This window comes from Cataglyphis hispanica, chromosome 21 (genome assembly GCF_021464435.1).
Source record: "Cataglyphis hispanica isolate Lineage 1 chromosome 21, ULB_Chis1_1.0, whole genome shotgun sequence".
Taxonomy (NCBI): Eukaryota; Metazoa; Arthropoda; class Insecta; order Hymenoptera; family Formicidae; genus Cataglyphis; species Cataglyphis hispanica.
In genome coordinates this window covers 3,493,478-3,521,386 of record NC_065974.1, presented here as the reverse complement: position 1 = coordinate 3,521,386, position 27,909 = coordinate 3,493,478, and the positions used below count along the sequence as shown (strand labels likewise).

At 33.8% G+C, this 27,909-nt stretch overlaps 6 protein-coding genes across 16 annotated transcripts in view; 2 read left to right on the top strand and 4 right to left on the bottom strand.

The window, feature by feature from the left end:
• Positions 1 to 56: 56 nt before the first annotated feature.
• LOC126857518 (rhotekin-like) lies at positions 57 to 5,573 on the bottom strand. Its single transcript, XM_050607019.1, is given in 9 exon segments — positions 57 to 842; positions 952 to 1,219; positions 1,305 to 1,519; positions 1,579 to 1,673; positions 1,756 to 1,935; positions 2,077 to 2,286; positions 2,421 to 2,567; positions 2,569 to 2,609; positions 4,907 to 5,573. Coding segments are annotated over 9 exon segments (1,551 nt in total). The 5' UTR covers positions 5,099 to 5,573; the 3' UTR covers positions 57 to 639.
• LOC126857496 (SRR1-like protein) lies at positions 5,555 to 15,117 on the top strand (the record flags this gene model as incomplete). The annotated part of the gene is made up of 4 exons (XM_050606959.1): positions 5,555 to 5,633; positions 13,825 to 13,963; positions 14,069 to 14,771; positions 14,865 to 15,117. Coding segments are annotated over 3 exons (897 nt in total), but the record flags the coding sequence as incomplete, so codon positions are not given.
• Positions 8,100 to 10,078, bottom strand: LOC126857533 (26S proteasome non-ATPase regulatory subunit 4). The gene is made up of 6 exons (XM_050607042.1): positions 9,954 to 10,078; positions 9,538 to 9,678; positions 9,351 to 9,462; positions 8,904 to 9,278; positions 8,536 to 8,821; positions 8,100 to 8,452 (listed from the first exon to the last, which is right to left on the bottom strand). The coding sequence occupies exons 1-6, from the start codon at positions 10,046 to 10,048 to the stop codon at positions 8,247 to 8,249; spliced, it is 1,215 nt and encodes a 404-aa protein (XP_050462999.1). The 5' UTR covers positions 10,049 to 10,078; the 3' UTR covers positions 8,100 to 8,246.
• Positions 10,595 to 13,720, bottom strand: LOC126857525 (uncharacterized). 2 transcript variants are annotated; one of them, XM_050607031.1, is made up of 3 exons: positions 13,697 to 13,720; positions 11,793 to 12,090; positions 10,595 to 11,708 (listed from the first exon to the last, which is right to left on the bottom strand). In XM_050607031.1, exons 2-3 carry the CDS (start codon positions 11,940 to 11,942, stop codon positions 10,812 to 10,814), a joined length of 1,047 nt encoding a protein of 348 aa, XP_050462988.1. In that variant the 5' UTR covers positions 11,943 to 12,090; positions 13,697 to 13,720; the 3' UTR covers positions 10,595 to 10,811. The 2 variants fall into 2 exon arrangements, with proteins under 2 accessions (XP_050462988.1, XP_050462987.1); XM_050607030.1 differs by lacking the exon at positions 13,697 to 13,720 and adding an exon at positions 13,129 to 13,307.
• The window catches only part of LOC126857507 (protein hu-li tai shao), a 26,599-nt gene continuing 12,504 nt past the window's right edge, over positions 13,815 to 27,909 (top strand). For 5 of the 10 annotated variants that reach the window (XM_050606982.1, XM_050606981.1, XM_050606979.1 and 2 more), the window contains exons 1-4: positions 21,685 to 22,263; positions 26,823 to 26,957; positions 27,135 to 27,321; positions 27,404 to 27,786. In XM_050606982.1, coding sequence (XP_050462939.1) covers positions 26,850 to 26,957; positions 27,135 to 27,321; positions 27,404 to 27,786 — 678 coding nt within the window. In that variant the 5' untranslated portion in view covers positions 21,685 to 22,263; positions 26,823 to 26,849. Of the gene's footprint in view, positions 13,964 to 21,679; positions 22,273 to 26,822; positions 26,958 to 27,134; positions 27,322 to 27,403; positions 27,787 to 27,909 lie in introns of those variants that run through there. The other 5 variants (XR_007688521.1, XM_050606975.1, XM_050606977.1 and 2 more) reach the window with 4 other exon arrangements.
• Positions 15,314 to 20,170, bottom strand: LOC126857523 (short/branched chain specific acyl-CoA dehydrogenase, mitochondrial). Its single transcript, XM_050607027.1, has 9 exons — positions 19,982 to 20,170; positions 19,129 to 19,243; positions 18,903 to 19,003; positions 17,110 to 17,316; positions 16,854 to 17,024; positions 16,627 to 16,752; positions 16,124 to 16,306; positions 15,911 to 16,046; positions 15,314 to 15,839 (listed from the first exon to the last, which is right to left on the bottom strand). The coding sequence occupies exons 1-9, from the start codon at positions 20,015 to 20,017 to the stop codon at positions 15,664 to 15,666; spliced, it is 1,251 nt and encodes a 416-aa protein (XP_050462984.1). The 5' UTR covers positions 20,018 to 20,170; the 3' UTR covers positions 15,314 to 15,663.

Below are 27,909 nucleotides of genomic sequence, written 5' to 3'. Positions count from 1 at the left end.
AAGTTAGTAAAGATAATAAGGATTTTCAAAAACAAACACATAATTGTATATTATTATTATTATTATCAGTATTATATAAATTCTATATATTACACATGTAGATATATGTGTATTCTTATTACAGCCACACTAAATATTGCAATGCTTTTATTTTTTTAATAAACTCATAAAAGCATTATGATAAGGCTGCTGTTAAACTTTCTTTAATAAAGTTTTGTATTATAAAAGTAGAAAAGAGAAAAGTGAGAAACCATTTAAAATCAAAATCTTTTGTACTCTTCTATATCCAACAAGTTTTTTACATATCGATAAATATCGAATTATTAAGTGATACGTATTACTAACATATTGTTTTCAGCCAAATTACAATTTTTCCTATATTTCTATAAATGTATTTTAAATTGAGAAAGATGTCATCTATATAAACAATATATATTTATTTTTCATTTTGATTCAAAATCATAAAATATTTAAATATATCAATTCCTCTAATATATCAGATGTATCAATACCAGATTGCAGAAAAGCCTGATATATAGAAAATTGAAAAACCTTGGTATATTCATTTCTTTATGCAATAATTCTGTACTTGTCGGACATGTTGATTCTTCGGAAAGAATGCACGCGCGCGTAAAATCGTTACACATTCTTATTAGAAGAAGTTAAATGAGATTTCAATGTAATGGCACTTTGTTTAAACGCACCACTGATACTCAGTGAACGGGAACGCAGGCTTGTTAGGCTATTTGTGGAACTACAACTGCTTAGACTAGTACTAGGTGTGAGATCAAAAATAGTTTGTACAGTAGATCTTGCGGATGTGTAATCCGATGGGATTGATTCTGTAATAAAAGAAATAACAGTTAATAATAGTGTACTTTTTGAGAGTCTAAAATGTCAATTATCAAATCTTATAAATTGATAATTCATATAATAATTGTGCATATTTACCAATTAAAGGTGTCTCATCGTATAAAGAGCCCTGTCTTTTATTGCTGATAAAAGAATTTCTTGTACTTTCAATACTAGACACCCTTTGAACAACTTCTGCAGCATGTTTCCATCTCAAATGGTCATTAATATGTGCCGATAAAAGCATCATCCATTTTTGAGCATCTTCCTTTGATTCAAATTTAATAGACAATAATTTGTTGATGCTATTGCCAGAATTATTTATCAAAAGTTCTTTAGAGGACTTAGATAATCGAATGGATGTTCTCTACAAATATAGATGAAAAAATTATTTTTATTGAAATAAAGTGAGTATAGGAAATATACATATATCTACAAAGTTGCCAATTTACTTTATTAATTGGTATGACATGCTCCGGATTTTGACCTTCTTCTGCATGTTTTTTCGATTCCCACATTTTTATATAAAAACCTTGTAAGCGAGTCCAATAATCTTGATCATCTATCTTTACATTGCTGATGCCTATTTCCTTGCTGATACAATCTGGTTGTGCCGCCAATCGACAACAAAAGTGACCGAAAAGTGGCAAAGAGTGATATTTATGCTCTGGAAAAAAAACGCGATTTAAACATTTTAAACACACGTCGAACTTTTCTTTTACTTACCGATATTATTAATAATGAGGTCATGCGTGTGAATGTTATCGTCCGTGTCATCTAGAGTCAATTTTGCACGAGCTACTAAGTCAAAGTGTGGCCCACTGAAAAGAAACAGTGTTTAATTAATATTATATATATTAATATTTATTAGAAAATATTTAGAAAAAAAAGAAAACAACTTACGATTTGGTGGAACTGAATTCGTCACGAAGGGAAGCGGCAAGTTTTTTGCCAACTGTTTTCGAGATCGACGAATGAATCGTCTTTTTTATTCTTCTTGGCGTACTAGCGATACTTAAATCCTCTTGCAAAACGTGACTATAGATTTCTAAGACTAATTCAAATTCGGCAGGCACATTGTTACTGGAAGTAAAGTTTATGTAAATACAAGGTCACATTATGTTCTTTGACTAGTATGATTATAAATACTTTAATTTATGCTTGCATCAAATTAATAAATTCTAATTCACAAGGACAATGTATGTCAGAGTAGTTAAAACTTACAATATTAGAATATCGGGAAAACTGATATCCGTATGAGCCCTGTCAATGGGACACAATAAGGATGTATCGTGAATTTCCGTGCCTAATCGCGCTAAGCAAAATACAGCGAATCGGCGATGATCTCCACGATTCTTGAAGTGATCGGAATCTCTCCACATTAAAGGTATTCTAAGATCCGAAATCGATAGTTTGCCCGTAGTTCCAGAATTACTGAAAACAGTTGCGTTATACTATTATTACTAGATATATATTATAGAATATAATTGTAGAACGATTAAGAAGTTTCATTCTTTCTCTATGTATTCTTTCTATTATTTTTTACAAAAAAGAACTTAAGAACGAACCACGGCTTTTTAATAGATTCGCGACGACGACTTTGCAATTCCGCCATGTAAACCGACATTCTCTCGTTCGATATAAGCAACGCTTTGGCGGCTTCCAAGCTCTGGGCACGATGCTTTGCGGCCGCCAAAAGTCTCGCTGAGCCCTCTCATCTTGATTTCCACCTCGATCTTCTGCTCAAGATCATGCTCCTGAAACACATATAATTCGCAGCATTTTAGCAACCGATTCGAGTTAGTCTATCGAGCATTCACGAAAATTTTAAAGAATCAAAATTTTAAAGAAAACTATTCGAAAACTTTCAGCTGTGGAATCGTACATAGTTCCGGAAAGCGCAATCTCGTCACACAGGTGTCCACAGGTGTTGAATATAACATGCGTAAACAAAAAAAAAAAGGGAGAAAGAAACGACCGATAGTTACGATCGAAAAAATCAAAGTATCAGCAATAAAACGACTGTCTGGCTGACACGTGGCCATCATACGATTCATGATATCGTGTTACATACCTAACGAAACATTTATATATTTTGCGAACGAATCATTTTACTCATTTTACGAGCCTTACACGAGATATCCATAGACCGATTCACAAAGCATGCAATTTGAAAGCTTTGCACGATTCAGAGATATATCATAAACTTTACGATATTATTGCACTCGATATATGAACAAGCAATAACAACCTGAGAGAGAATCTTCTTTTCATTCGTCGCTTTTTGAAATCTCGACATATAAAATTACTATTTTATTGTCACGTAATACACGCACACGATACGAGCGTGGATGAATGAAAATTCCACTTTACGAGGCAAGAAACAAACTTTGCGAAAGCGTAAATAAATCGGCGTGGTTCTCACAACGCTGGTAGCAGAACGCGGCAGAATCGGACTGAAATAACGACTCTTCGGGGAAGTGGCTGAATGCATGAGGGGATGACGTTCACCTCGTCAAATTGGCTCCTCCTTATGCTTCTCCTTCCACCCTCGGGGAACCATATTAACAACACGGAGTATCGATCCGCGTGGCTAGTTCAGTTTTATAGTCAGCGTGCACAAAAACACAAAAGTCTACCCTTTGCGAAACATAACAAAAATCATATCGGAATGAGCTCTAATTTCGTCCACATATTTGTCTTTCATAAAATGTTAGATATAAAATTTCTCCCTTGAGAGTTTTTTTTTATCATACGTTTATCATATATATATATATATTATATGTATTAATATACATATAATATACATATTATATATAATTTTCATGATATCTTCGAATGAATCGTTTAATCCAAAAATAACGAACGCATCAGTAAAATCAATAATGAAGATGATGATTCATTGCGCGCATCTAGCGATTTCGTATTCCATTGATGTTAGCATGACACATCATCCTTTACCTCGAACCCGAGGTGTGCGCTTCGCGCTCTATCAGGAATACATCATAGGTCACGACGTATTCCTTTGCTGTTGGTCTCGAATAGAAATTTTGCAACGACGCAAGGGTAACCGCGGCTACATTTAATCCCTGACCCCGGTGCTATAACGAGCCTTGATGAAACTCGTGATGCGCATTGTGTGACAAACGAGTTCACATATAAGTACGACGTAACGCAATTCGCAATTCTCTTATATATCACTATTTTTCTCCTGTATACTTGACACGATATACGTGTAAACGTTAACAAAGTTTTGTTTTGTTAGCATAGGATATTCCTCTCGTTCTGTTTCATCTTGTTTCTTTGATCCCATTGTCCTTCATTTCCACATATTCTCCTCGATTACTTTCTCTTGTGTTGCTAACGCTTTCCCGACAGCTTGTCTGCCGAAAATAGTCGCCAGAAATCCAATACCCCGTGCGGTTGTGCCTGTAATAGTCGTCGCACGCGCGCGACACGCATCCTCTTTTCCTCTCTCGCGTAAATCTTCCAAGACGTACAACACTACATGCCCGATATTCGCGACAATTATGTAAGAAAGTCGTAGAGAATCAATATTAAATTATCTCACTCTGAAAATAATTAAAAATAGTATAAATGCATATAAGTAATAAATCTGGATAAATATTCGCTTTACATTTTCTCGACATTGATTTGTTATACAACTTTTATCATATTAAACTAATAGAACGAATTCCATTTAAAATCACAGACAGTATCCGTTACAATTTTATATACTTGGGATTTCAAATCCGTTTGACATTGCCATTTGTATGTTCGACCGACGCGATATCACACGCGACGTCTAAAAATACGGACAACTCGCGAAGAAACATCGGCTTCCGTGAAACGCGTTACGCAGCATCATATATATCGCTCACACAATATAAAGCTTCAACTCCTTATACAAATTTAAATCTCTTAATCATGGCTTGTTAAAGGCCCAATTAATAATATAAAAAAAAAAAATAAAAAAAGGACTTTTACGTTTTTCCAGGAATTTTTATTTTATATATCTCGCGATCCACAATATTTTCGAAACTCCAAATCCTACCTTTGAATTTCGAGCAATTTGTCGAACGTAATACAGATCCAAATCTTGAAACACATCATTCTTTCCCTGGAGGGTCGGAGTCCTTGATTGAATGCGGGTATCTTCGGCACTTATGACGTTGCATCCCTCGTCTCTCAATTTATTCGTATTACGCGGATTCAATATCGTCAAATGCGGGAAGCAGGAGTCCATTTTTCCTTTTTTTCTCGATATACGGTATTATTCGTTCGATATTAATCCGTATAACCGAATATATTATATACCGAGATCACTCCAATTTCAATAACTTGTGAGCGGGATTGATATCGAAGACGCATATCGTATGCGGATGAACAATCATGAATGACAGATCCGCTGGAAATGCATTTCCAGTCTTCTAAAGATGCGTGAAATCTCGCGAAAAATTTGCCACACGTGTTAACGAGCAAACAATTTTGCACGAGCCGCTTGCGAATGGATACACGTGGCTGATTTTTTCCTCGAAACCTTGACCGGAGATCTTAAACAGGAGCGAATGGGAAAGAAGGTTGTCTTGTATCTCGCGAAGAAAAATTGGAGTCAAGGTGGACGTCCCTCGAGACTTTTTCATCCACTTCTATCCGTTCAATGTGTATATGCTTCTGTAAACTTTTTGACCTCTAAATTTTTCGTAAAACAATGAAAAAAAGAGATGCTATCACACATCACTCCGAGGACTATCTTCTTCCCGTCAGATCCTTGTCCTCTCGTTAACGCAAGCAGCCTACACGATTGCGAGGAGTAATCGCAAACAACGGATAGATTCGGCCGTCCTACGTTTTTCCGTTAGTTATACAAAATAACTCGTGACGATATGCCGCCCCCGCGCGATACAATGTACGGGAGATGTCGTTTCGCCTTTCGTTTCACCAAGTATTCCAACTCGTTCGCCTTGCTAGCTTCTCCACCAAATTTGTTCTCTTCTCCGCTTCCGGTTATAGTCGACGCCCAATCGTGTATCATGATTCACTGTCAAGTGAAAAAAAGTGATGTTTCTTCGACGTTTTATGCTTTTGCGGATTGTCTGCTGATTTTTGACTTGCGACAAGACATCTTTCACAACACGTGAAAGCTCAAGTGTACGTGCAATATCGCACGCGCGGGCGAGGAAATGATTATTATCGCGGGACGATTTAATAAAGCCGGTTGTAGCGCGACTAGATCAGACTAGACACAATGAACTCGTGCGAAAAATTTATACCAGTGACACAAAAATGCCCGCGGTGCTGTTAGTCGCGAAAGAGAGAAAAGGGGAGAGGAGTGAGAAGCACCGCGTTCACGAGAAAGCATTCGACTAATACTGAATGACGCTCGACCATTCGACTGTGTAAGCATCAACAGGACGCACCAGTGCTACGCACCGCACGCGGTAAATCAGCATAGTGTGACGAGGGGGAAGAAAGGAGGGGGAGGATGGAGGGGAAAAAGAGAGGGAGGGACCACCGGCGTTAACTGACAATAGATTGAATAAGAGAGCGGGGCGAATATGAGGAATCGCCCACGTCAAACAACATCCGCCAACTTTTACATTTAACTTGTATGCATTAGAGTAATTATCTACGAAATAATTAACAGCATGTGCATTGCTCTCAAAAATTATTAGAAACCCACTTAATAGTGCTCGTACACACATTTGTTTCATTACAGCAAGAGAAATTCTATTATTCATTAAATATATTAATTATTTCATTGCATTATTCTATATTTAATAATCATGGATAATTATTTTTTATATATTGTCATTGTATAATAATATATTTACTGAATATTATAATATATATGCAATATATATTAAGAAAGATTTGAGAATTGAAAATTATAGACTTGTTCAATCTTAATATTTTCTCATAATTAATGTGTAATATAAATAAAATATAATGTACTGCATGTTCCGCAAAATAAATATCCTCTTACAATTAGCGAAATCCACAAAATAGAATCTATTAACATTTCTCCTACAAGTAAAATGAAGCATAATTCTATTCCTTGTTTATACAAACAACTCTAATCAATTATCTCTATAATTTCACTCTCTTAATATGTATAAAAAATGTTTTCTCCCAAGATATATATCTGTACGCATAAAGTATAAGACACAATCATATACAGTATACATAATATACATAATAATTACATGTTCTTTGACTTTTATGTTTAAATAAAAGTTTGATATTTATTAGAGCAATATTAATGTTTTAATTATAATTTTATAATTGTATATCATCACACAGCATAATTTGCTCAGATATGCAAGCATTCACAATTGATAAATCTGTCAAATATATAACCTATCTGATCATTCCATGTATTTTTCACGTGTTCGTTTCAAATAGATAGCGGATCTAATAAAATAAATTTAAATCAATATTTATTAATCTCTACCGGATAACAAGCAAGGAATAAATTCCACAATTGATGCACAATGCAAAGTATTTTTGAAAGCAGTCACAACAAACCAGTAATCGCATAATTAGAGAAATCTATTAATTTGCACTCACCACATAAGTTCTTGCATTTCTAATACTCTCTCGTCTACGAACTCTTGTTTGATAGTCATTCAAGCAGGACAAATAATTATTTTCTTTGTAAGAAACATTGTTCAACGACTTGCGTGACGTTTGAAGGCTTTTTCTTCGCGGCGCCATTTTGTCATTCGAATTTTTTATGGCGAATGTGCATGGTTTACCATCGGTTTACCGTTAAGACCATAGACATATAATATATAGATATTCTATGTCTATAGGACGCCGAATCAACACACGGTGAATTTTCATGTAGTAAAATTAAAATAAAAAAGATTTTATATTTAAGAAATGAATATTTATATAAAGATACAATTTTTTTAATTTTTCCTCTTATACATATTTTTTCAAAATGTCATAAAATATTTTAATTAAAGTTTCAATCGCGTTGCACATTATTGAATGTTAGTTTAAAGAGACTAATAGAGAGAAGCAACAAGTATGTATGTTGTATGCAAATATGTATATATATATATATACTATACTATTCTTATATAAATAATAAGTGAGAATAAGTATATAGAGATAATTTCACAATTGTTGAAATTCTTAAAAACATGTATTTAATTAATACAATATGCATCTTGCATCATTGATCAATCCAATTAACCGGACTTCAAAGTATAATTTCAAATGATTCAAAAATGCGCGTATAATATTGCCAACTAAAAAGTTAGGCAGTTTCAATATATTGATAATATATTTCAAGCAAGACAAAGATTAGCTACAATATCATACATAATAATGAAAAATTTCAAATTTCGCAAATGTGAATATGACTGAATTAAGAAGAAAGCTGTTTATTTCTTCTCTTTATCTTTCTCCTTTTCCTTCTCTTTATCTTTATTTTGTTGTAATGATCCGACAGCTTGACGAACGGCTTCAGATTGTGGATCTACGCCTGGTAAGTTCTCCAAAACTGATTGCAGAAAAGCAGGATCGGACATGACAGCTGCATAATCTTCTTCTACATCCATTGCTTCTTCTTTTTGTGATTCTAGTTCTTCTACATAGATAATAGTACGATAATAGAAGTGAGTGATTTTGGAATGACTAGTAAATACATTGATTCATTAATCAAAGACTCACGTTGATCTTGCATGGACATTTGCATAGCAAAGGCGATTTGTTCTTCTTCTGTCATATTAGTGAAATCTGGTACATTGCCTCTGCTAGGAGCAGTATCATCGGTAGCGGCAGTTGAATCTTCTGCTCCTTCAAGAGACATAGCGAGAGCACGTTTTAGCATAGCCTCCTCATTGGGAGCTTCTTTTATAGTTTCTGGTTGCTTATTTGTAGCAGTCTCATTCGCTTGCGCGCGACGTGCCTCATCTTCTTGCCGTTGCCGTTGCTCTTCCATAGAAACACGTAAAGCCTAAGAAGAATAAATCATATAATTTATAAAATCGTCATTATTCTCGCAAGAAATACTAACAAGATGTGTTTTAGATACCAACCAATGCAAGTTCGGGATCCTCGTTTGGATCGACACCAAATTCAAATGCAGCACTACCCATACCAGCTGCACCCATTCCATCTTCACCCTGAATTATAGGAGAAGAAATCAGGGCGTCTGATAGATGTGGTCCCGGTGGAACAGTAACAAGATGACTCCCAGTGCCATCTTTACCATTCAACGCATTCACAAAAGCTGTCAATACTTCATTATTGATACTCTCTTCACCAAAACTTATGACATCAACATTCACTTTTTCCTTTTTCAAACGTTTCGCTAGTTTTACCAATTCCTTTTCATCAATGTCTATTGGACTTCCAATAAATGCAACAATACGCATTTTATGGTTTTTGCCTTGTCGATGCTTTAATGCTAACTAAAAGTTTTATAATTCTTAATGCATGTTTGATAGACATACATGTAAAGTCAAACCAATTAAGTTACGTACATGGGCAATCCTAATTCCTGTAATGAGACACAATTTTCCATTTGGTTGAACCTGATGAAGCTTAGATAGTATTCTGCCGACATCACTCGTCAGTGTTGCTAGTACTTCAACGCTAAAAAGATAAAGAGATTTATGTTTAACATGCGATGAATTTTTATGTTCATAATACAATGCATTTGAATCGTACTTAGCAAGTGTTATGAGGCCAACGTTATTCTCAGGATTCGAACGAGTCTTGGAATGACATACCAAATTGACAGCATCTTGTTGCGCTTGTAACCGAGTAGGTACGAAATCCCCGTTTCGCATAAAATCGCTGTTATCAACGCTGCATATATTAAGATTAGTTAGCTTTAAGATCATTTAAAAATCATGTAAGAACAAATATTTCAAAGGTTCATATCATATATATACATATATATATATATATGATGGTCAACGTATTGTCATCACGCTAACCTCGAAATTCCAATATAGTTAACTGTTTACACGCACACAGAATTAAATAAATGTTAAAACGCCCCATTTATAAAGTAACCCGATTTCGCAAATTCAATAATAATATCGTTAAACGCAATGGAAATGAAATGAAAAAAAATTTACCATATCATTGTACTTTCCAGCACCATGTTGGATGGATCGTCTGTTGATTGCTTTATTCGATGCAAGAGGTCGCGACAGTTAAATCCAATTTTCATTAACTCACGTTTCGCATTGTGCGCATGTGTACATATGTATATAATTTAGAGATCAACAGCTGATTATGAGTATTCTGAGCTAGGTTTTCGTACTTTATATTTAATTTTTATGTCATAAATAGGAGTAATTATAATCAATAGCTTTAATTAGTAATTATAATCAATTCCTTTACTCTTTTTCTTTTTTTTTTACTTTTTTTTCTTTGATGATGAAAAAATTGGCAACATCGTAAAACAGCTGATTTGATCTGGAAAAATTGTATCTAATTTATATACGATTTATTAGATTTTTAAAAATTACAAAATATATTTTACAGACTATTATCGATTCTCTTTTATATACATACAGTATTAGTATTATACATAATTCTTTCCCATTTTGCGTTTTATCGTCGGTAATTCATCAAGCAATAAAATAAAATTATTTGAAAACAAAAATATTAGAAAATTTCAGAAAGTATACATTGATTCTATTATATATCGCAATATATATATATATATATATATATATATATATATATATATGTACATAAAATAAAAAAGACATTCTCGTCATATATAATATATAATATGCATTGAATAAATAAGAATTATTCACAAAATATTATAAAACTTTATATGCATTCACGAGTAAAAATAAATTTATCGCTTTCACTGTTAACTACATTTGCGTGCGCGCGAATATACACATTCGTTTTTATTTTACACAAAATAATACATAGAGATATTTTACGTATGTGTATAAAAAGATAATGATAATTCTCTACGTAGAATGTGGCTTAATTACGAGATTCGAAAAAACGAGGGTAGGTGATGGGGGTGGCGTAGACGGTAACAAATAATTGTCGTCGTTTAAAGCGAGCGACGAATATCTTGGCGCTTCGCTCGAGAAGACAGCTTGTTCATAAGTTGGCGGCAAATCTTCTCGCGCTGCACCCAACGCATGCAATTTCCTCGCTTGCTTCCTCTCGTCCAGAATGCGTAAAATAATCACGACCGGTCCTACTAGCAACATAATCGCTCCGATCGCTACCATGGTGATTGCTGTCGCCGCGCCGCCTTTATTAGAGAATTTTATCCTGTCATTGCTTTTCTGAAGACTATTATTCGTCGCTTGAGAGTCCGTGCCAATAATAAAGAATCTCGGTTTGTTTTCCATGGAATTGAGATCCTTCCTTTTCGCATCACGATTCCCTTCCTCCTTGGATTCCGAAACGGATCCTAGACGCGTGACGTTTTCTTCCGCGTGAATATTTTTTAAAATTTTATTGAGGGTATGTTCCCTATCGCGAGCTATTCTCAAGATTTTGGTTGTTGACGCGCTTTTATTTTCAGGATGATTAATGCTATTTATTTCCGTTAAATGATTTCCTATTCGCAATTTTTGTCCATCAATCGTCGAATTTTCAAAAGAATTTGATAGGAACAGCGCAGATCGTTGCTGTTCTTTCGAAGCGGTTTCAAACTCGTTTCTAATTACATTCAATACAGGATAGTTTCTATCATTTTGTAGAGACGATTCTGAATTTACCCGAATTATTATCTTCTCATTCTGATTGAATTGTTGTCGGGCGGATGCTATGGCGAGATCATATTCATTTTCGGCGTGTTTTATAGATGCAATGGTGGATTCGATAGACAAATTGATCAATGAACTTGTCTGGAAAAAATAAAAAAAAATACATATTCTAGATAATTTTACTTATATGTTTATAATCACATATATTAATCGAGTTTCAGTTACCTCGATAATGTGGCCAGTTTCGAGCATTCTCTTCCGCAAGATACCAACGCCTTTTTGTACAAGGATAATACCAACGGCATTCCAGATGACCAGATGTAATATAATGATTATTCTTGAAGCCCATCTGTTTGTTCTCAAAGTGAGGGACATTACGACAACATTACATGGGCGATTAGTCGGAAGTCAAGGCGTGACATACATCTTTCACACATTTGCTGCTCTTTTCTTCATGATAACTAAGCGACATTTTTGTCATTATATATTCACCGTTCGGATCTTACTGCAGACGATGAGTGATCTAATAAAATGTAAGGATACCGCAGGATCAAACAATTCCAATTCTTATATATTAAGATTAAATGTAGCAATAAAATTAATAATTAATGTTAAATCGAATAAAATATTATTCAAAAATAAAATGCAACATGTTTATTGCATATAAAATGCATGATGTTTATTTTACGAAATATATCTAAGCGTATCGTTTTTATAGTTTATATATTTTAAATTAACTATTATATATAAAATGACAAATATATATTTTTTTAAAATAATTTAATAGATTATAATTTTTATAGATTATAATTTATTAATTTGACTATTATATATATACTTATGTCATACAAGAATGATTTATTGAGGCTCTATTAATTATTAATTTTATTACAGATACAAAAGTAATACAGTAAAACTTTTATTATCCGAACTATATAGTCAGGGCACAAAGTATATAAATATTTATTTGATTTTTCCAGATAATCAAACAATTGTGTTTTATAAAAAAAATTTATTTATTATGTAATAGATATATTCTGTGATAGATTTATGTTTTTTATATTCTACATTCTATTTTCTCAGTCTTTCTAAGCCTAAGCTGTTAGTTTACACATGTTTCTTAACATAATTGTGTCTTATATATAGTAAAGAGATATTTTCTTTTTATGTTTTGTATACATGTGTGTGTTATATTACCTAACAACAAGACCTACTTATTAATGATACATATATATATATATATATATATATATATATATATATGATATATATGATATATGTATATGCATTTAAACTCTTATACTTGCGTAATCTGTGACAAATTTACGTTTACTTTTGTTTCCTGACACTTTAAGTAATCGATCGTTTATTTGATTATGATGTTCGAATAACAGAGGTTTTACGGTATTTGTTTTATGCATAACACGCGTGTAGAGAATTATTTTAGATCTCGGAGAGGCACTAATTTATGCATGCTTAAACACATGAGATAATCTTTGAGTCACTATATATGGTGGCAAAATATTCCGAGAAAAGTATGGAAATTTTTATATAACGTTACTATGGCAATTCACGATTGAGCGGCATGAACAGTCGTCCCAAGCGCAGCACGATTACGACTTATTTGCTCAGTTCTACGCGACAGGTCGCAGAGAGCAATAGCGAATGACTCATTTCCACTACCTTGCACCATCCCGTTATCCCGTAACGCTTTATACATTCAAAACATGACGACCCTGAAAAATTGATGCCTCCGTACTAATGAGCACATATCGCGGTAATAACATTATTACATACTCGACTTGTCCGCATTGCATATAGGAAATAATGCGCATTATTTGTGTAGAAATAAATTGCGCTTGATATCGGTGACATTGCGTTAAATTTGCAGAAAATTTACTGTCGTTTAAATTTTTGTTTATGTCAATGGATATGTGTACATAATGTGCGTATATAGTCGCGCGAGATATTTTAAATAAATAACGCGTGCGTTGGGCACAACAGCTGTGAAATACGGTAATAAATACGAAAATAATATTATTATTCTAATTATTAATAATATTAAATTCTAATTTTTAAAGCGTTCTATTAAAGAAGACATATGGAGATAGATTCAAATGCAATCGTACAGTTTTTGGATCCAATAAATTCTTTTCCGGCGATTGCAGATAGTGGTGCCATCTAATGTACAGCGGGTCAAATGAATGGGAGATTCAATGATGCGAAGCTGCAGAGCGCCATGTGTGGCCATGTTCAGTCATGTCGGAGACGAACAATTTTGTACTCGTGACTCGTCGAAGAAGGCACCGTAATCCAAAGAGAAATTTGTGCGGAGACGTGACTACTCAGTACGTGACTACGCAGGACTGCGAGGTCGATCGCGAGCTTCTTCTTCGGTAAGCCGTGTCTTGTTTTGCGAACAACGAAACAGATTCAATTATCTAATCTGTCTCTGACCCTCTTTGACCCCTAATCGCAATACGTTTTACGGCGATTTTCAGCACGTTAGGCAACACGCTAATCGAGGTCAAAGATACATCGTTTACCAAGTTTGTTCTTAGCAAGCTGACGGAGTCTCTAACCGTCCTAGACTCTAACGATATTTCCGAGATTGTCTGCTACGGGTTAGGACGATTCTCGCAATATAGATCGTCGAGATGTCAATTGGCGCTTCTGTTGTGTTTGAAGGCACGATACGTGAACGCTTGCGTGCACGTGTACGACCCAGCATTTTGTCCCGAGGAAATGCAAGTTTTGCGTGCTCTGGGTCTAGAGATTATAGAAACGAACGAGGAGGGCAAGCGTATCGTCCACCGAGATAAAACGACTCTCTTATACATGCCGCATTGCTCGCGGCAGTTGACCAATAATTTTCTCTATGCGAACTGGGGAGATGGATTAAGCAATTGCGTTCTGCTCGCTAATAGTTTCTCAGGGATAATTGACAATTGCTTGCACAGGGATGTACTGAGTATGGCAGGTTACATATTGCGCATTCGACCTTATGTTACAGAAATTCAATTGGAAAATTCCTTCGCGTACGAGGAAGTTTTCAACGACCTTAGCATTCATATCTTTACCAAACAAGATTTGCTTAAGATTCCGGCAGATTTCTGGAACTCTAGAGAGGAACCACAATATTTAACGGACGACGTGGAATTTATTGCAGCTGCACGGTGATAGTTAACATTTGACGAGCGTTGTGTAATTATCTTTGGTTCTCATACATTGATTATAGCATCTATGAAACATAGACTTTTTTGTCGTTGTACGACTAATGGCTTAATTCACTTTTAGAATACAGCAACAATGAATAGTAATATCGAAATTGTTCGTTCTCTCGCGCGAGAACTACGTCGAGTCTCGCAGAATAAGAGTATAAAAGGGAATGCAATGTTGCAATATATCATGGAACAAGCACATGCTCATAAAGAAACGTCTCAAGTTTTGTGTAAAGCAAGAGAAGAATTGAAGAATTTAGCAGAGACATATCTTTGTTATGTGAAATCTCAACAAAAATGTAAAGATATCCATAAACAATATGCTGGTAAAGGCGAACGTAGTATAAAAGAAACTGCAGATCTTGTAGGTTTTAAACTACCTCATGATCCAAAATAAAATGGATATAAATAGAAATATCTAAAATAATATTAGTGATACACATTTCTGTATTCTTTCCTGTACATTTTACTATCTTTATTGTATTTCTGTAAAGATAATTTATAAATGAAGATTTTAATTAAAGATTATCATACTAGATCTGAATTTATTTTATGCAGTACATTTCTTTATACATTTCTCTTTTTGCCAAAAATACGAAATTGTATGTATCATTCTAATAAATATATTTCTTTTAATTTTAGTGTTTAGGAATCATTAGAATCATTAGTGTATAGAATCATTAGTTATACATTAGAACATTGGGTGTTTCTGTTCGATAAGAAACTGAATTATAATATAAAAATATAAAAATATATTCTTAAAATGAAAAAATAATACATGTGTGCTTTATCTTGAAAATGACAATCATGGTGCGATTTTATATAGATAGATTAAACATACATTACATTTAAAAAAAAATTTATACTGATTATTTTCAGGAATATTGCTTACGTATACATTTCGCAATTGTAGACAACTGCATATTACTCGTGCCTTCATAAATAGTTCCGATTTTCGAATCTCTAAAATATTTCTCTTGGGGGAAGTCTGTAGTAAATCCAACACCTCCCATAAAATCTATGCACTTTGCAGTAATACGTAGCGCAGATTCTATATAATAACATATATTATTCTTTTATTTGAATTTATAAAAAAAACCTTGAAATTGGCAAATTACGTACCAGATGCGATTAATTTTGCCATAGCTGCTTCCTTCATGACATCCTTTTTTGCATCTACCAATCTAGCTGCGTTATAAACTAGCAATCTGGCACATTCAAGTTCAGTTGCAACTTGAGCTATTTGATGTTGCATCGACTAAATGGAATCATACCAGAATCGGATTATTTCTCAAATGACGATTTAACGAAAAATAATAAACGGATTAATCGTACCTGGAATGAGAAAATATCATGTCCAAATTGCTTTCTTTCCAACGTATAGGGTATAGTCGCGTCTAAGCATCCTTGTGCAATTCCGATCATTTGTGCTCCTATTCCGATTCTACCCTCGTTCAGGAATCCAGCAGCATATTTGTATCCATGTCCAAATTCACCCAAGATATTGCTTTCAGGTACCTATGGAATAAAAGTATCAATATATATATTGATATTTATATATTGATATATTTATATATTTATATATTGATATTTATATATTGATATATTTATATATTTATATATTGATATTTATATATTGATATATTGATATATTTATATATTGATATTTATATATTGATATATTTATATATTTATATATTGATATTTATATATTGATAGTTGAAATAAAATAAATTAATTGATTTTCTATATTTATATTTGATAAGAAAAAAACAATATCTTTAAATATTCACATATGTATATCCAAAGAGCTTTGTTATTTTACCTCTGATACATACCCTAACGTTGTCGAAATGTATCATGCATGTTCCGGATGCTTTAATACCTAATTTGTCTTCAGGTTTAGCAACTGTCAAACCAGGCGTATCGCGGTCCACGAAGAAAGTTGTGATACCGCGGTATCCCTGTTTAAATTAAAAGAACATTGCATCAACTAACTTTTTTAAGCTTTGAATAACGTATTCTTATCGATTTTTTTTTATCGAGTACGTAACGATTTACTCACTGCGGAAGGATTTGCATTAGCAAAAACCAAAAAAACTCCTGCAATATCCGAATTGGATATCCATATTTTTGTTCCATTAATGATGTAATCAGAACCATCCTTTTTTGCTTCGGTCTTGAGAGAAAAGGCATCCGATCCTGAACCAGGTTCCGTTAGGCAAAAACTCCCAGCCTAAATAAGATATATATATTATACTTTAAATTATTTTATTTCTTTACAGACATACGTATCAAAGATGTATTTTTTTTCAACTTACGTAGTTTTGTGCTAATTTAGGTAAATAAATTTGCTTTTGATCTTCGGATGCAACTTTAATGATAAATGAATTGACTAATGTATTATGAATATCTACGAGAGCAGCTACCGCTCCGTCGACTTTAGCAACTTCTTCAACAGTCAAAATTGTACTCATAAAATTGCAACCTGCACCGCCGTAATCTACTGGAATTTCGAGACCCATTAACTGAAATTGGCAAAAAGAGTTTCAGATATCAAAATATAACATATTTCTTTATTTTATTAATATATAAAGAATTAGAATATTAAAAAATGCGCTATAAATAATGAAAAGATTAATATTATATAATAAAAAACATGTATTATTTATATATGAACTACTATCCACATGTTATTTACATTATGAAACAAATGTAATTAACATGTATATTATAAAAAAAAGAAAAAGATAATTAAATACATATTATCACGAAATCTTTGTGTCTTATTATGAGCTGCATAACGACACGAGAGAAACAAAAAATATCTTTCCTCGTTACAAGTTGTGTAAAGACAAGATATTTTTTTATCACCTTGTATACATGTGTATTGTGTAAAAATATCTTCACATGACATACATGTGTAGGAGCGATAAAGAATATCTTGTCCTCATGCAGTAATGAAAAAATATATTTCATTTTTTTATCTTTTACAATTTGTTAATTTAACGCATTAAATACCGTTTTTTACGCGATAATGGATCAAGCATTTGTTCAACATTATCATATTTATGCAATAAATCTTGTAATCGCGACCAGATAAACACAATTTAAACTTTCACATTTAAACTTTCACGATTGGAAGTCTGAATATCTTTTCTTATCGAAACTTGCAATATGCGGCTAATAAAAATTAATAGAATAGATTCTGTGAAATACATCAGTATATTTTAATAAAAGATCATGTGAATTATGTAAAATACGTGCGCGAGAGAAAAGAGAAAGAGATAGAGATTTTTCATTTCAAAATATCTATCTGTTTGTCAATGCAAGATCGTTGAAATTTACTTTGTTACTCTGTAAGTTTTGTTTTCATTTTGCTTATATAATCTCAATGATAGCTATATTATTTCTTATTATTAGAGAGGTCTTTTATTATTCTCTTATTTATTGGTAGTTAAGAAATTGTCTCGCGTCAAGTGCTTTTGACGAGACCGACTGTGTACACGTTACATACAAGCTACGTTGATCACTTTCAATGACTTTAATATAATCATTGTCCGTTCCTTTATTTTTTTACCACTTTATCTTTTAGTTCGTATTCATCATATTATATTATATTCTCTTTCTTGTTTAAATACGGATAAATAATCCATTTTTAATTTTATTTTTTCTATATTTAAAAAGATAAATATTCTTGTTTTTAATTGTATTATATATAAATGATAAATGTATAAGTATAAATATATATATATATATATATATATATATATATATATATATATATATGTAAATATACGTAGTAATAATAAATGTATAAGTAATAATATTATTATGAGTTATAAAAAAAAACATGCAAACGTGTGAATGTACACACAAAAGTATTTATAAGGGATATGTCTCCTGAAAAACGTTTGCGTGTAGATAAATAGTAAATATGATTCAAATAAACAGTTTTGATAGGTGTTATGAACCTCTCTGTTTGTTTATTACTGAGACAAATTAATTGATAAAAACAAAAAATCTCTATATATTATCTTTATAAACATATTTGATTTAAAAACCTAATTCGATCTAATTGTACGATCCATATAATTGTTTCGGAAAAACTTACGCCGTTCTCGAATAGTATTTTTAAGACATGATCATCTATTTTTCCCTCCTTTTCCATTTTACGTACGAGTGGAGCAATTTCCTCTTTAGCCAGTTTAGCAACTGAGAAATAAAAATATGTGATACTTACGAATTGATATGTTGTAATGAAATAGACTTTCGCAAATCAACTAGCTTGTTTATCATCTTACAGTAAAACTTTTATAATAAATGATTAGGTTTTTTACCAGTTTCTTTCATCATAAGTTCATCATCCGTAAATTGCGTCAAAGGGGCTGGACAATGATTGAGTTTTGACATACATAAATGTACTCCTCGCGTTTGCGTTAATCTTTTTGGTATCTATAAAAAAAAAAATATATATATATATATATTATTCACTATTTTTTCTGACACATATACGAAACATGTTTATTATTAAAAAATACATATTTCCTGTTTTTTTTTTGTTTGAAAAAATATACTGATAAATATGTGCGTGCAAAAAAATGATGCATCTGGTTTGTCAATTGTCGTAATCAGTCATTTAATTTTAGGAGTAGAACATAGCATTGCACAGACATTCAATTAGGTGCTGATAATGAATATTTTCAGCAGGATAGTAAAAATAAAACTAATAATATGCAATAAAAATAAAAATGTTATGGCTAACAAAATTATAATCAGTTATCCTTGATGTAATACATAGTAAAAATAAATGCTAAGTAGTTGAAATTAATATTAGAATTCTTCTTGATATACACATTTGAAAACTTTTGCAAAAATCGAAAGTATTTTTTTCATTATAAATCTTTCTGTGTAAATGTAACTAAAATGTAACTAAAATTTTAAAAAGTATTATAAAGTATTAATTTTTATGTAAAATCCAATATAATGAATAAGGAATTTCATTAATAAATACAGATAAATCAAGTATGCGTGATAATTTGTTTATCTCTTCTTCAATTTAGATAAAACGAAAAAAGGAAAAGACAATATATATATATATATATATATATATATATATATATATATATATATAAATTTAACAAAAAATAAGGAAAAGAAAAAGAGAAAAGGGGATTATTTATGCTCACGTACTTCACGGAAGATTGATTTGAGTATAGACGCATTCATGTTTGTATGTAACTCCTTCGGATTGCTTGAGTGAAGAATATGTCTGACGATGTTGGCGGGCCGCAGGCTAAGCTAACACTGACTAGGACCATTTGATGTGGATCGGCTTTTTGTCGCTCCGGGCAGATCGAAAGGAGCCGATCTGGATTGTGCAGTTGCGTGCGTACAAAACAGGTTGTTGCGCAATAAAGAACGTAGAAGTTAATCACGTCAGAGTTCTGTCAATCTGCTGACTGTGTTTGCTCCATTATTTTCTCCCTGATTTATTATTATCCGTCAACAATAATTGATTTTTATCTAATTGTGTTTATGTCTTATACTTATATAAGCATGATTTTACCAAAACATATCTGTAGTCAAGAGAAAAAGAAATGATCTTTTAATTTACATCGACAGGACTAGAATTTTTTTTTTACTTGAACTTTTCATTTTTGTAAAACTATTATGAAATTTCGTTATCGCAATGATTGCTTTATCTATCGACGAGAGCTTAACAGTTCTGTGTACAAAAACTTTTCATATCTAGAGTTTAAATGATATTTTTATATATGTAGATTAATTATCACTAGAGAAATCATTATTGAAAACATTTCAACAGTTCATTATCTCTAGTACAGATGAGATATTATATATTTAATCTACTAAAATCGCTGTCGAAATAATTGTTACATATTGTTACTTGTATACTATTTTATGTGCGTACCTTTTCAATTGATTTTCCCGAGAGAAAATGGAATTCATCATTTTGTATAATGCACAGATAATATACGAATAATGTTTTATATTAATTGTATCGATATCTTTCTATCGATTAAAGGTAGATTATCTTAAAAATGAAGAAAGATAAAATTGGATTTTACATGCTCTTCTGAAATATATATAAAAATATTAAATTTTATGTATAATCTTACACACATCTATCTCTCTCTCTCTCTCTCTCTCTCTATATATATATATATATATATATATATATATATATATATACGATGCATATTTATCATGAGACATATATTTATTACTGGACTATTAAATTATATTTATTATTCGACTACTAAATTATATGCATATAAACAAGTGAATTTTTATGAGATTAATCGAGATTATTTTAGAATTCTGGTTTATATATACTTTTTTTTATAATTTTGGTGTGCAGCACACTCATCTTCAAAGTTTTTGAAAAATCTTTTAATTATATCCTGAACATATATTGTGTATATTTTTTTATATTATATCACACGCGAATATATATTATAAAATAATCGATTTTTATAGTAAAGTAGATGTAACAATCGCACATACGTACCATCGCATTGAAACAATTTTTCAGATTTCGATTCTTCCATATCGATTATTTCACAAAAAAATCGATCTGAGTCGACGATTTCGACGACCAATCATGTTGGCGAAAATTATCTCTCATTCAAATTATAAAAATGAAAATCTTTATATATATATATATATATATATATATATTTTTTATTTATGAAAGAAAAAGGAATGATAGGATAATATGGTGTCCAAGAGACAAGTATATTTATTGAATTTTAAAGGGGAAAAAAATGAAAATATGTTGGCAATCCTGTCTGCAAATGTGGACAATCGACGATAGGTGGCGTTGACTGTGGTTGAGATCACTGACAGGTTACTTTAGTGGTCATCTCGTATACCCATCGCAGTTGGTTCATGGACCATTCGTGAGATACGCGCGGCCTTTACCTGGAAACTGTCCAGTCGTTCAACGACCAGTCATCGTCGGTTTCTCAAGGATCGCGACGACGTCGCGACCGAACTCGCGTGTATAGCGTGCAAAGGAAAATCGGGATTTCAACTATGCGAGTTTTCTCGCATGTCTCGGGGAAGAAATAAAACGCTCGTAAAACCTGTGCGTATCGAGTGAGATCGACGGTTTATCGACGCCGGATCCGCATCGAGTAAATCACGATCGGGGGAAGTGCGGTTGTTTATCAATGAGCGGACAATAGAGATATATTCGGACAGAGTCGGGAGTCGACGCGGGAGATCGGCAAGCGGTCAGGCCAGGCCCTGGAACGTCAGGCGGCAGAAACGGAGGCGGCGGGTGTAGAGGCGGTGGCGGAGGCGGGGAAGCTGTTCATCGAACGGAACAGCCGCGCGCGCGGTGTGATACGGACGGGCGAGCTGTTGTACGGTTCGTGAAACGGGCACGGGCACTATCTCCAAAAGGGAGGAGGAGGAAGCGGCTAGGCGACGGTGATCCCTTTAGATAGGTAAGTCAAGTACGTAAAGTCGCCTCTCTCTCTCTCTCTCTCTTCGTTATTCTTCTCACGGTTGGATATTCGAGCAACGACTTCGCGACGCTTCGGCTAATTTATCGTTAGACCTAAATTTCGGTCGAGCTTTCTTCCTCGTGAGGGAGCGCTCGCTCTCGTTCATCGTTTCTTCTTTCGACGCCCGTTACTCTCGGTTCGCGCCCGATGATGAATGACGTAGCGCGAGGGGTGTGTCGGCCCGATGTTACTACTAATTCGATACCCGGTGCCACGCGACTCCTCCGCTTTCTCCTTCGTCGTTGTCAGACTTGCGAATATACGTGCGGCGACGCCCGACGACGGAGCTCTATCACCGCGTCCTTCCGCGCGTCTCTCCTGTACGCACTCGCACGATTCGAACGATCGAAATCTAAATTCGCTTCCCCCCCGCCCCGAAATGTCGCCATTTGCTTCATTCTCTGTGTCACTGTCTGTAACGCGAGCTACCCCGAGACTCATACCTTTATCACAAATCCTTACCAACGATAAGTGGGACGATTTTCTTCGCGAGCAACGCTCGGGTTAAACGTTCCGCTTGGCTAATTATGTGCAACTCGTTCGGGATTGTCTTTGTCGAGCGACAGGTTTCGTTATATCATATGTCGGAAATAATTTTACGTATATCGTCTCGGTCTGATCAGTTTCCAATAGGATTCCATTGTAACACAATTGCTGTGGACGGATGGACAAAGACACCGGCGATTTGTCATCGGCGCGTCTTTCGATAATTTCATGATAGTGACCTTTTCACAAAGGCCAATGCAATTATATTCGAGGGCTTTATTCGAGCTCGAGACAGTCTAATCGTAAGCGTTCTGTCTGACAGAAACGGTGAAGTACACGCGATATAAAGATATATATATATTGCTCACGCAATATATAATTTAGTGAGAGTTCAATGGTCGAGACGACGTTGTCTGTGTATAATCGATTCTCTATTACTTCTCTTTATCACTGTCATTTTGTCCCTTATAATTGATAGCGACTCTAGAATGCGTTGCTCGTCCGCTACGACGAACGTGATCTGTGATTAGCTATGACGTCATTGCGTAAAGTGTCCATCGCCGCTGCCGGTCGGACGCCAGTTGATGATAAATCGCATTTACGTGCTCGTTTTGGCGTATGATGTCAGTGTTGAAGTAAAAAAAGAGAAAAAGGAAAAAAAAACATTTCCGCGATATAAATGTCTCGTTTTTTTTTTTTTTTTAATTGAATGGAAAGATTTATTATTATTATCATCGCGATATATTATCGATGACTCATATTGCTCCGTTGCTTGCTTACACAATACAAGTATTCGCTTACGATACCGTTTGTCCTATGTCAATAACCGGCGAATCGGAGATTCACAAGAATTCACGACATTAAAGAGCGATCGATCGATATGAATTATATATTGGAACACTAGTTGATTGACGTTACGATATAAAAACTCTCTCGAGATAGAATTCGAACGGAACTTCCGGCCGAAAACCCGTTGTACTTTTCGCGGATTCGTAAACAAGTGCGAGCCACAAGCACGTGCGCAGGTGCACACGCACGCACGCACGCACGCAGTGCGATTCTATAGCTTAGCAAGTTGCGTAAGGGGGCTGATCGTCATCGCGTCACACGGGTCTCCCCGTTGGACGCAGGCACTACAGTAATACGGTTTTATTTTCTCCTCTATTTTTATCATGCTCTTTTCTATGTGCAATTAGGATACAGTTAAATGAAAACAAGTTCAGAGAAACCAGGATGTCTACTCCTTGAAAAATCCGAGAATTCTCATGGAATTTTATTGGAATTTAGGGAATTTTTTAAAAAATGTTAAAAATGTTAAATGTAAATGAAAACAAGATCTATCCCTTGAAAAAATCAGAGAATTCTCATGGAATTTTATTGGGATTTAAGAAATTTAAAAAAAGATTCTCTCCATGATAATTTTGCTCCTACATCGTAAGCTCTAGACAAGTCAAATGAATTATGTGTTTAAAATATGTATCTATCTTTGTTTATATTTAATGTCTTAACAAAATATTAAATATGCAGCATATATTTTTTATTTTTACAGTCATTAGAATTTAACATTAAAATATTAAATTTAACAATAAACTTCTTTTAGAAAGATGCACTAAAAATTTTTAAAATATTCTCTTTACTTGGAATTTTGAACAAAATACTTATTAAATCGATACCAAATACTATTTACTTGTATTTCGCTAATTATTATTATATATATCTACAGGATGCTTTCTCGGTGCTACGCGAGATGAAACGTTGTACGTAAAAGAAAGAAAGAAAAATTTGCTAACAAAAAACGTATTCGACTCCGTCCCTGGCCTTTCTCTATTTTAAGATGAGGACTCGCGCCGAGGAATCTCAGCGAATCTCGTCTGTATGATCGCTTTCATTCAGTTCACGGAATGGTTCACGCATTGTCTCGTTATCGTTGAGATAAACGTCGAGGCGGCATGCAACCCCAAAAGGATATAATCGACGTTTGATGTAGAGTAATATGCATCATCATTGTGTTAAAGTTCATACGCGTTAGAAAATTTCGAGATATGATTGTGTTGTATGATTACTTTAAGCACAATTGCCGCCATCTCAGTGTGATTTATGGAAATTCATATCTTCCGTTTGCTCGAAAAATCGAGTTCTGGCCGAGCATTCGTTGTCCCTAATTATATTATGTTTCTTTGTCAACGTAACTTCTCTTTCTTTCTGTCGCTCTCTCGGTACTCTCGATATTGGTTATTTCGCCGATATTACGGACAATATCACAGCGCTGTATCGCGTTGTATGTCAACGAGGCAGCGCGCGTATACGAGGGACTTAAACGAAGCCACTTATGCCAAATACCTAAACCCCTTAACGTTAATTACCATCAATTCGTACCGGAGCCACCATTGACCGCTACTACGATACATTTTTGCGAGCGGCGTTTCCGTACTGGATTCGGCAATGTATCAAAATTATATACATACATATGTCTCTTATATTAGTTAATGCGAGAGCGGATTCCCTCTGGCAAAGTTTCAAACGATAATACGCTGCGAATATCCTGCGTTATTTTCGTATTAGGTACAAATTGTTTGCAAGCATATCTCTATCTGTACGGAAGCATACATTTTAATTATATAGGCCAAAAGAATACATAACATATGACGAATGAGATAATCGATGAACAGCAGAAACAAGTAAAAGGCTTGACTGACTTTTATCGCGAAATATATTTATCTCTAAAAAATGACGTGTTAATAAAATTTGCGCGATTATTTAATTATTATCTCGATAGATTTTCAATATAAAATTTCACAAAAAAAACAAAAAAATTTGATTACATGATAATATATATGAGTTTAGGTTGTTGTGGCTTTTTATGCGCTTGCGTGCGGTTAACTATATATCGCACTTCCCTTTTTTGCACACATTACAACGGAAGTGCAGACGCATAACACATGTTTTCCGGTGCAGTAACAATCGGAAGTTTAATCGGTGGGTTAATCTCATTGAAAAATTTACCCATCGATGGTTTTTAGTCAACAATCATCGTATAACATTGATTTTGACGAAAAGTGTGACGTTTCGTGATAAAAAGGAAAAAAATAAATATAATTTTTGAAAGGTATATTATTAAAATGTATATTATAAAATGATTGTATGAGATATGAGAATTGCGATATAACTGCTTATGCAAGTGAAGGAGGATTTAGCGTGGGATTCGGCCGGTGGCGAGGGAAATACGGCGTGAAAAGGTGAAAAGCGGATGCCGTAGGATAAGGATTGTATGTAGCCGAGTATACGAGAGCATTGCGTGTCCGATGCACCGGTACTTGACGTAAGGAAAGCCAAGCGGTGAACGACCGGTGACACAGATTCGAGCTAAGCAAACGCTAACTGAGTAATATGGTCATTCAGCATTTTATTTTTCACACACACACACACACACACACACACACACACATATATATATACATATATATACATATATAATACCGTTATATATATATATATATATATATATATATATATATATATATAACGGAATAATAACAATATATAATAAATAAATATTCCCCTTATTTTAAAAAGACAATTAAAAAACAATTCTCCCCCGAGAAAGATTGTGGCTAAATAAAAGGATGTCGTAACGCAAACGCGGTTCGTTCCACGCACACGATTCCTGGTAGGGCCCCGCAACTATTGATCGCACACCGGTAAGGTGTCCATACCTCTCGTATTGAATTCAGGAGAACCGAGTAAAAATTTTGCTTATGCGTGTGACTATCGTGTAACTATAGTTCTCCATCTTTGTTATTTTTTTTATTTTTGTCATTTTTTTATTGTTTTTTATTCATATAATAAATACGTCAAGAAATTTTTTGATTTTTTTATACGATGCGATATGTCTTTTCTATTGCGTTTTTTAATATTGATTGAATGATTTGAAATAATTGATATAAAAATATATCAAAACAAAAGATTTTTACCATTTTTCTTTAATAGCGAAATTGGCTAATGATATTTTTCAGTTGCCAGTACTTGTACGAGGCACGAAAATGGCAGATACGAGTCAACAAGCATTAAGCGAACCACACACAAATGGTGTGGTGGACGGTTTGACGGAAGATGAAAAAAGCAAGATGAGACCTGCTGATATCGATGCTGTAAGTTTCGTCGAAAATTTAGCATCCAATAACAATTTCCTATCTGAATTTTGCCAACGCGGAGATAATTCGAAAACAAATTAATTAATCAAATATATATACAATATAAATATATATATATATATATATATATATATATATATATATATATTTTAAATAAGAGAATTTTATTTACAGGATATGAGAGAAATGGAGAGGAGAAAGAGGGTTGAGATGATGATGAATTCGCGAATTTTCCGAGAAGAGCTAGAACGTATAATCGAGACGCAGATGAAGGACGGTGCTGGACCCTCTGGTCTTTTGCAACAGATTTCCGACATGATGGGTGCACAGGGAGCCCGATTCAATGGCAATGTGTTCAAAAGTTAGTGCCAAATCGCTTCAAGTTGTATAGATTGTCTTCCTTTTCCTACTTGCATTATCATACGGTTTATTCTAAAATACAGATTCAAATTGCGTCTTACCTATCAACGACATTCGCGGCGTGGAGAGCATGGGATATGCCAAGGGCGAAAAGTTGCTACGATGTAAATTGGCGGCGGTGTTTAGATTACTCGATTTGTATGGATGGACGCAAGGCGTCGGCGGACAAATCACCGCCCGTCTTAATCAGGATCAGGAACACTTTTTAGTAAATCCTTACGGTCTACTTTATCACGAGGTCACCGCTTCGAGTTTGATAAAGGTGGATATGCAAGGCACGATTGTTGAACAAGGGACGACGAACTTTGGCGTGCACGTCACAAGTTTTCAATTGCATTCGACAATACACGCCGCGAGACCTGATATCAAGTGTATTATTCATATTACTACTCCGTCCGTTACCGCTGTGAGTATGTTTTGTTTCTCATTTCTTCATTCTCAATGATCTTGTTTCGCATAGTATATTTTTATACTGCGATTTTATGATATTGCTTTAATATTAATGATTGACGATTCAAATTTATTAGTA

Excerpts from the sequence above, each read along its gene's own strand:
- LOC126857533 (XM_050607042.1), bottom strand. The coding sequence starts at position 10,048 with ATGAAAATTGGATTTAACTGTCGCGACCTCTTGCATCGAATAAAGCAA. Across the intron at positions 9,279-9,350 it reads CAGGAATTAGGATTGCCCAT|TTAGCATTAAAGCATCGACA; the intron begins GTACGTAACTTA and ends TAAAACTTTTAG. Across the intron at positions 8,822-8,903 it reads AGGATCCCGAACTTGCATTG|GCTTTACGTGTTTCTATGGA; the intron begins GTTGGTATCTAA and ends TATTCTTCTTAG.
- LOC126857523 (XM_050607027.1), bottom strand. The coding sequence starts at position 20,017 with ATGAATGCGTCTATACTCAAATCAATCTTCCGTGAA. Across the intron at positions 17,025-17,109 it reads CTAAATTAGCACAAAACTAC|GCTGGGAGTTTTTGCCTAAC; the intron begins GTAAGTTGAAAA and ends TATCTTATTTAG. Across the intron at positions 16,753-16,853 it reads CTAATGCAAATCCTTCCGCA|GGATACCGCGGTATCACAAC; the intron begins GTGAGTAAATCG and ends TAATTTAAACAG.
- LOC126857525 (XM_050607031.1), bottom strand. The coding sequence starts at position 11,942 with ATGTCCCTCACTTTGAGAACAAACAGATGGGCTTCAAGAATAATCATT. Across the intron at positions 11,709-11,792 it reads AAACTGGCCACATTATCGAG|ACAAGTTCATTGATCAATTT; the intron begins GTAACTGAAACT and ends TATTTTTTCCAG.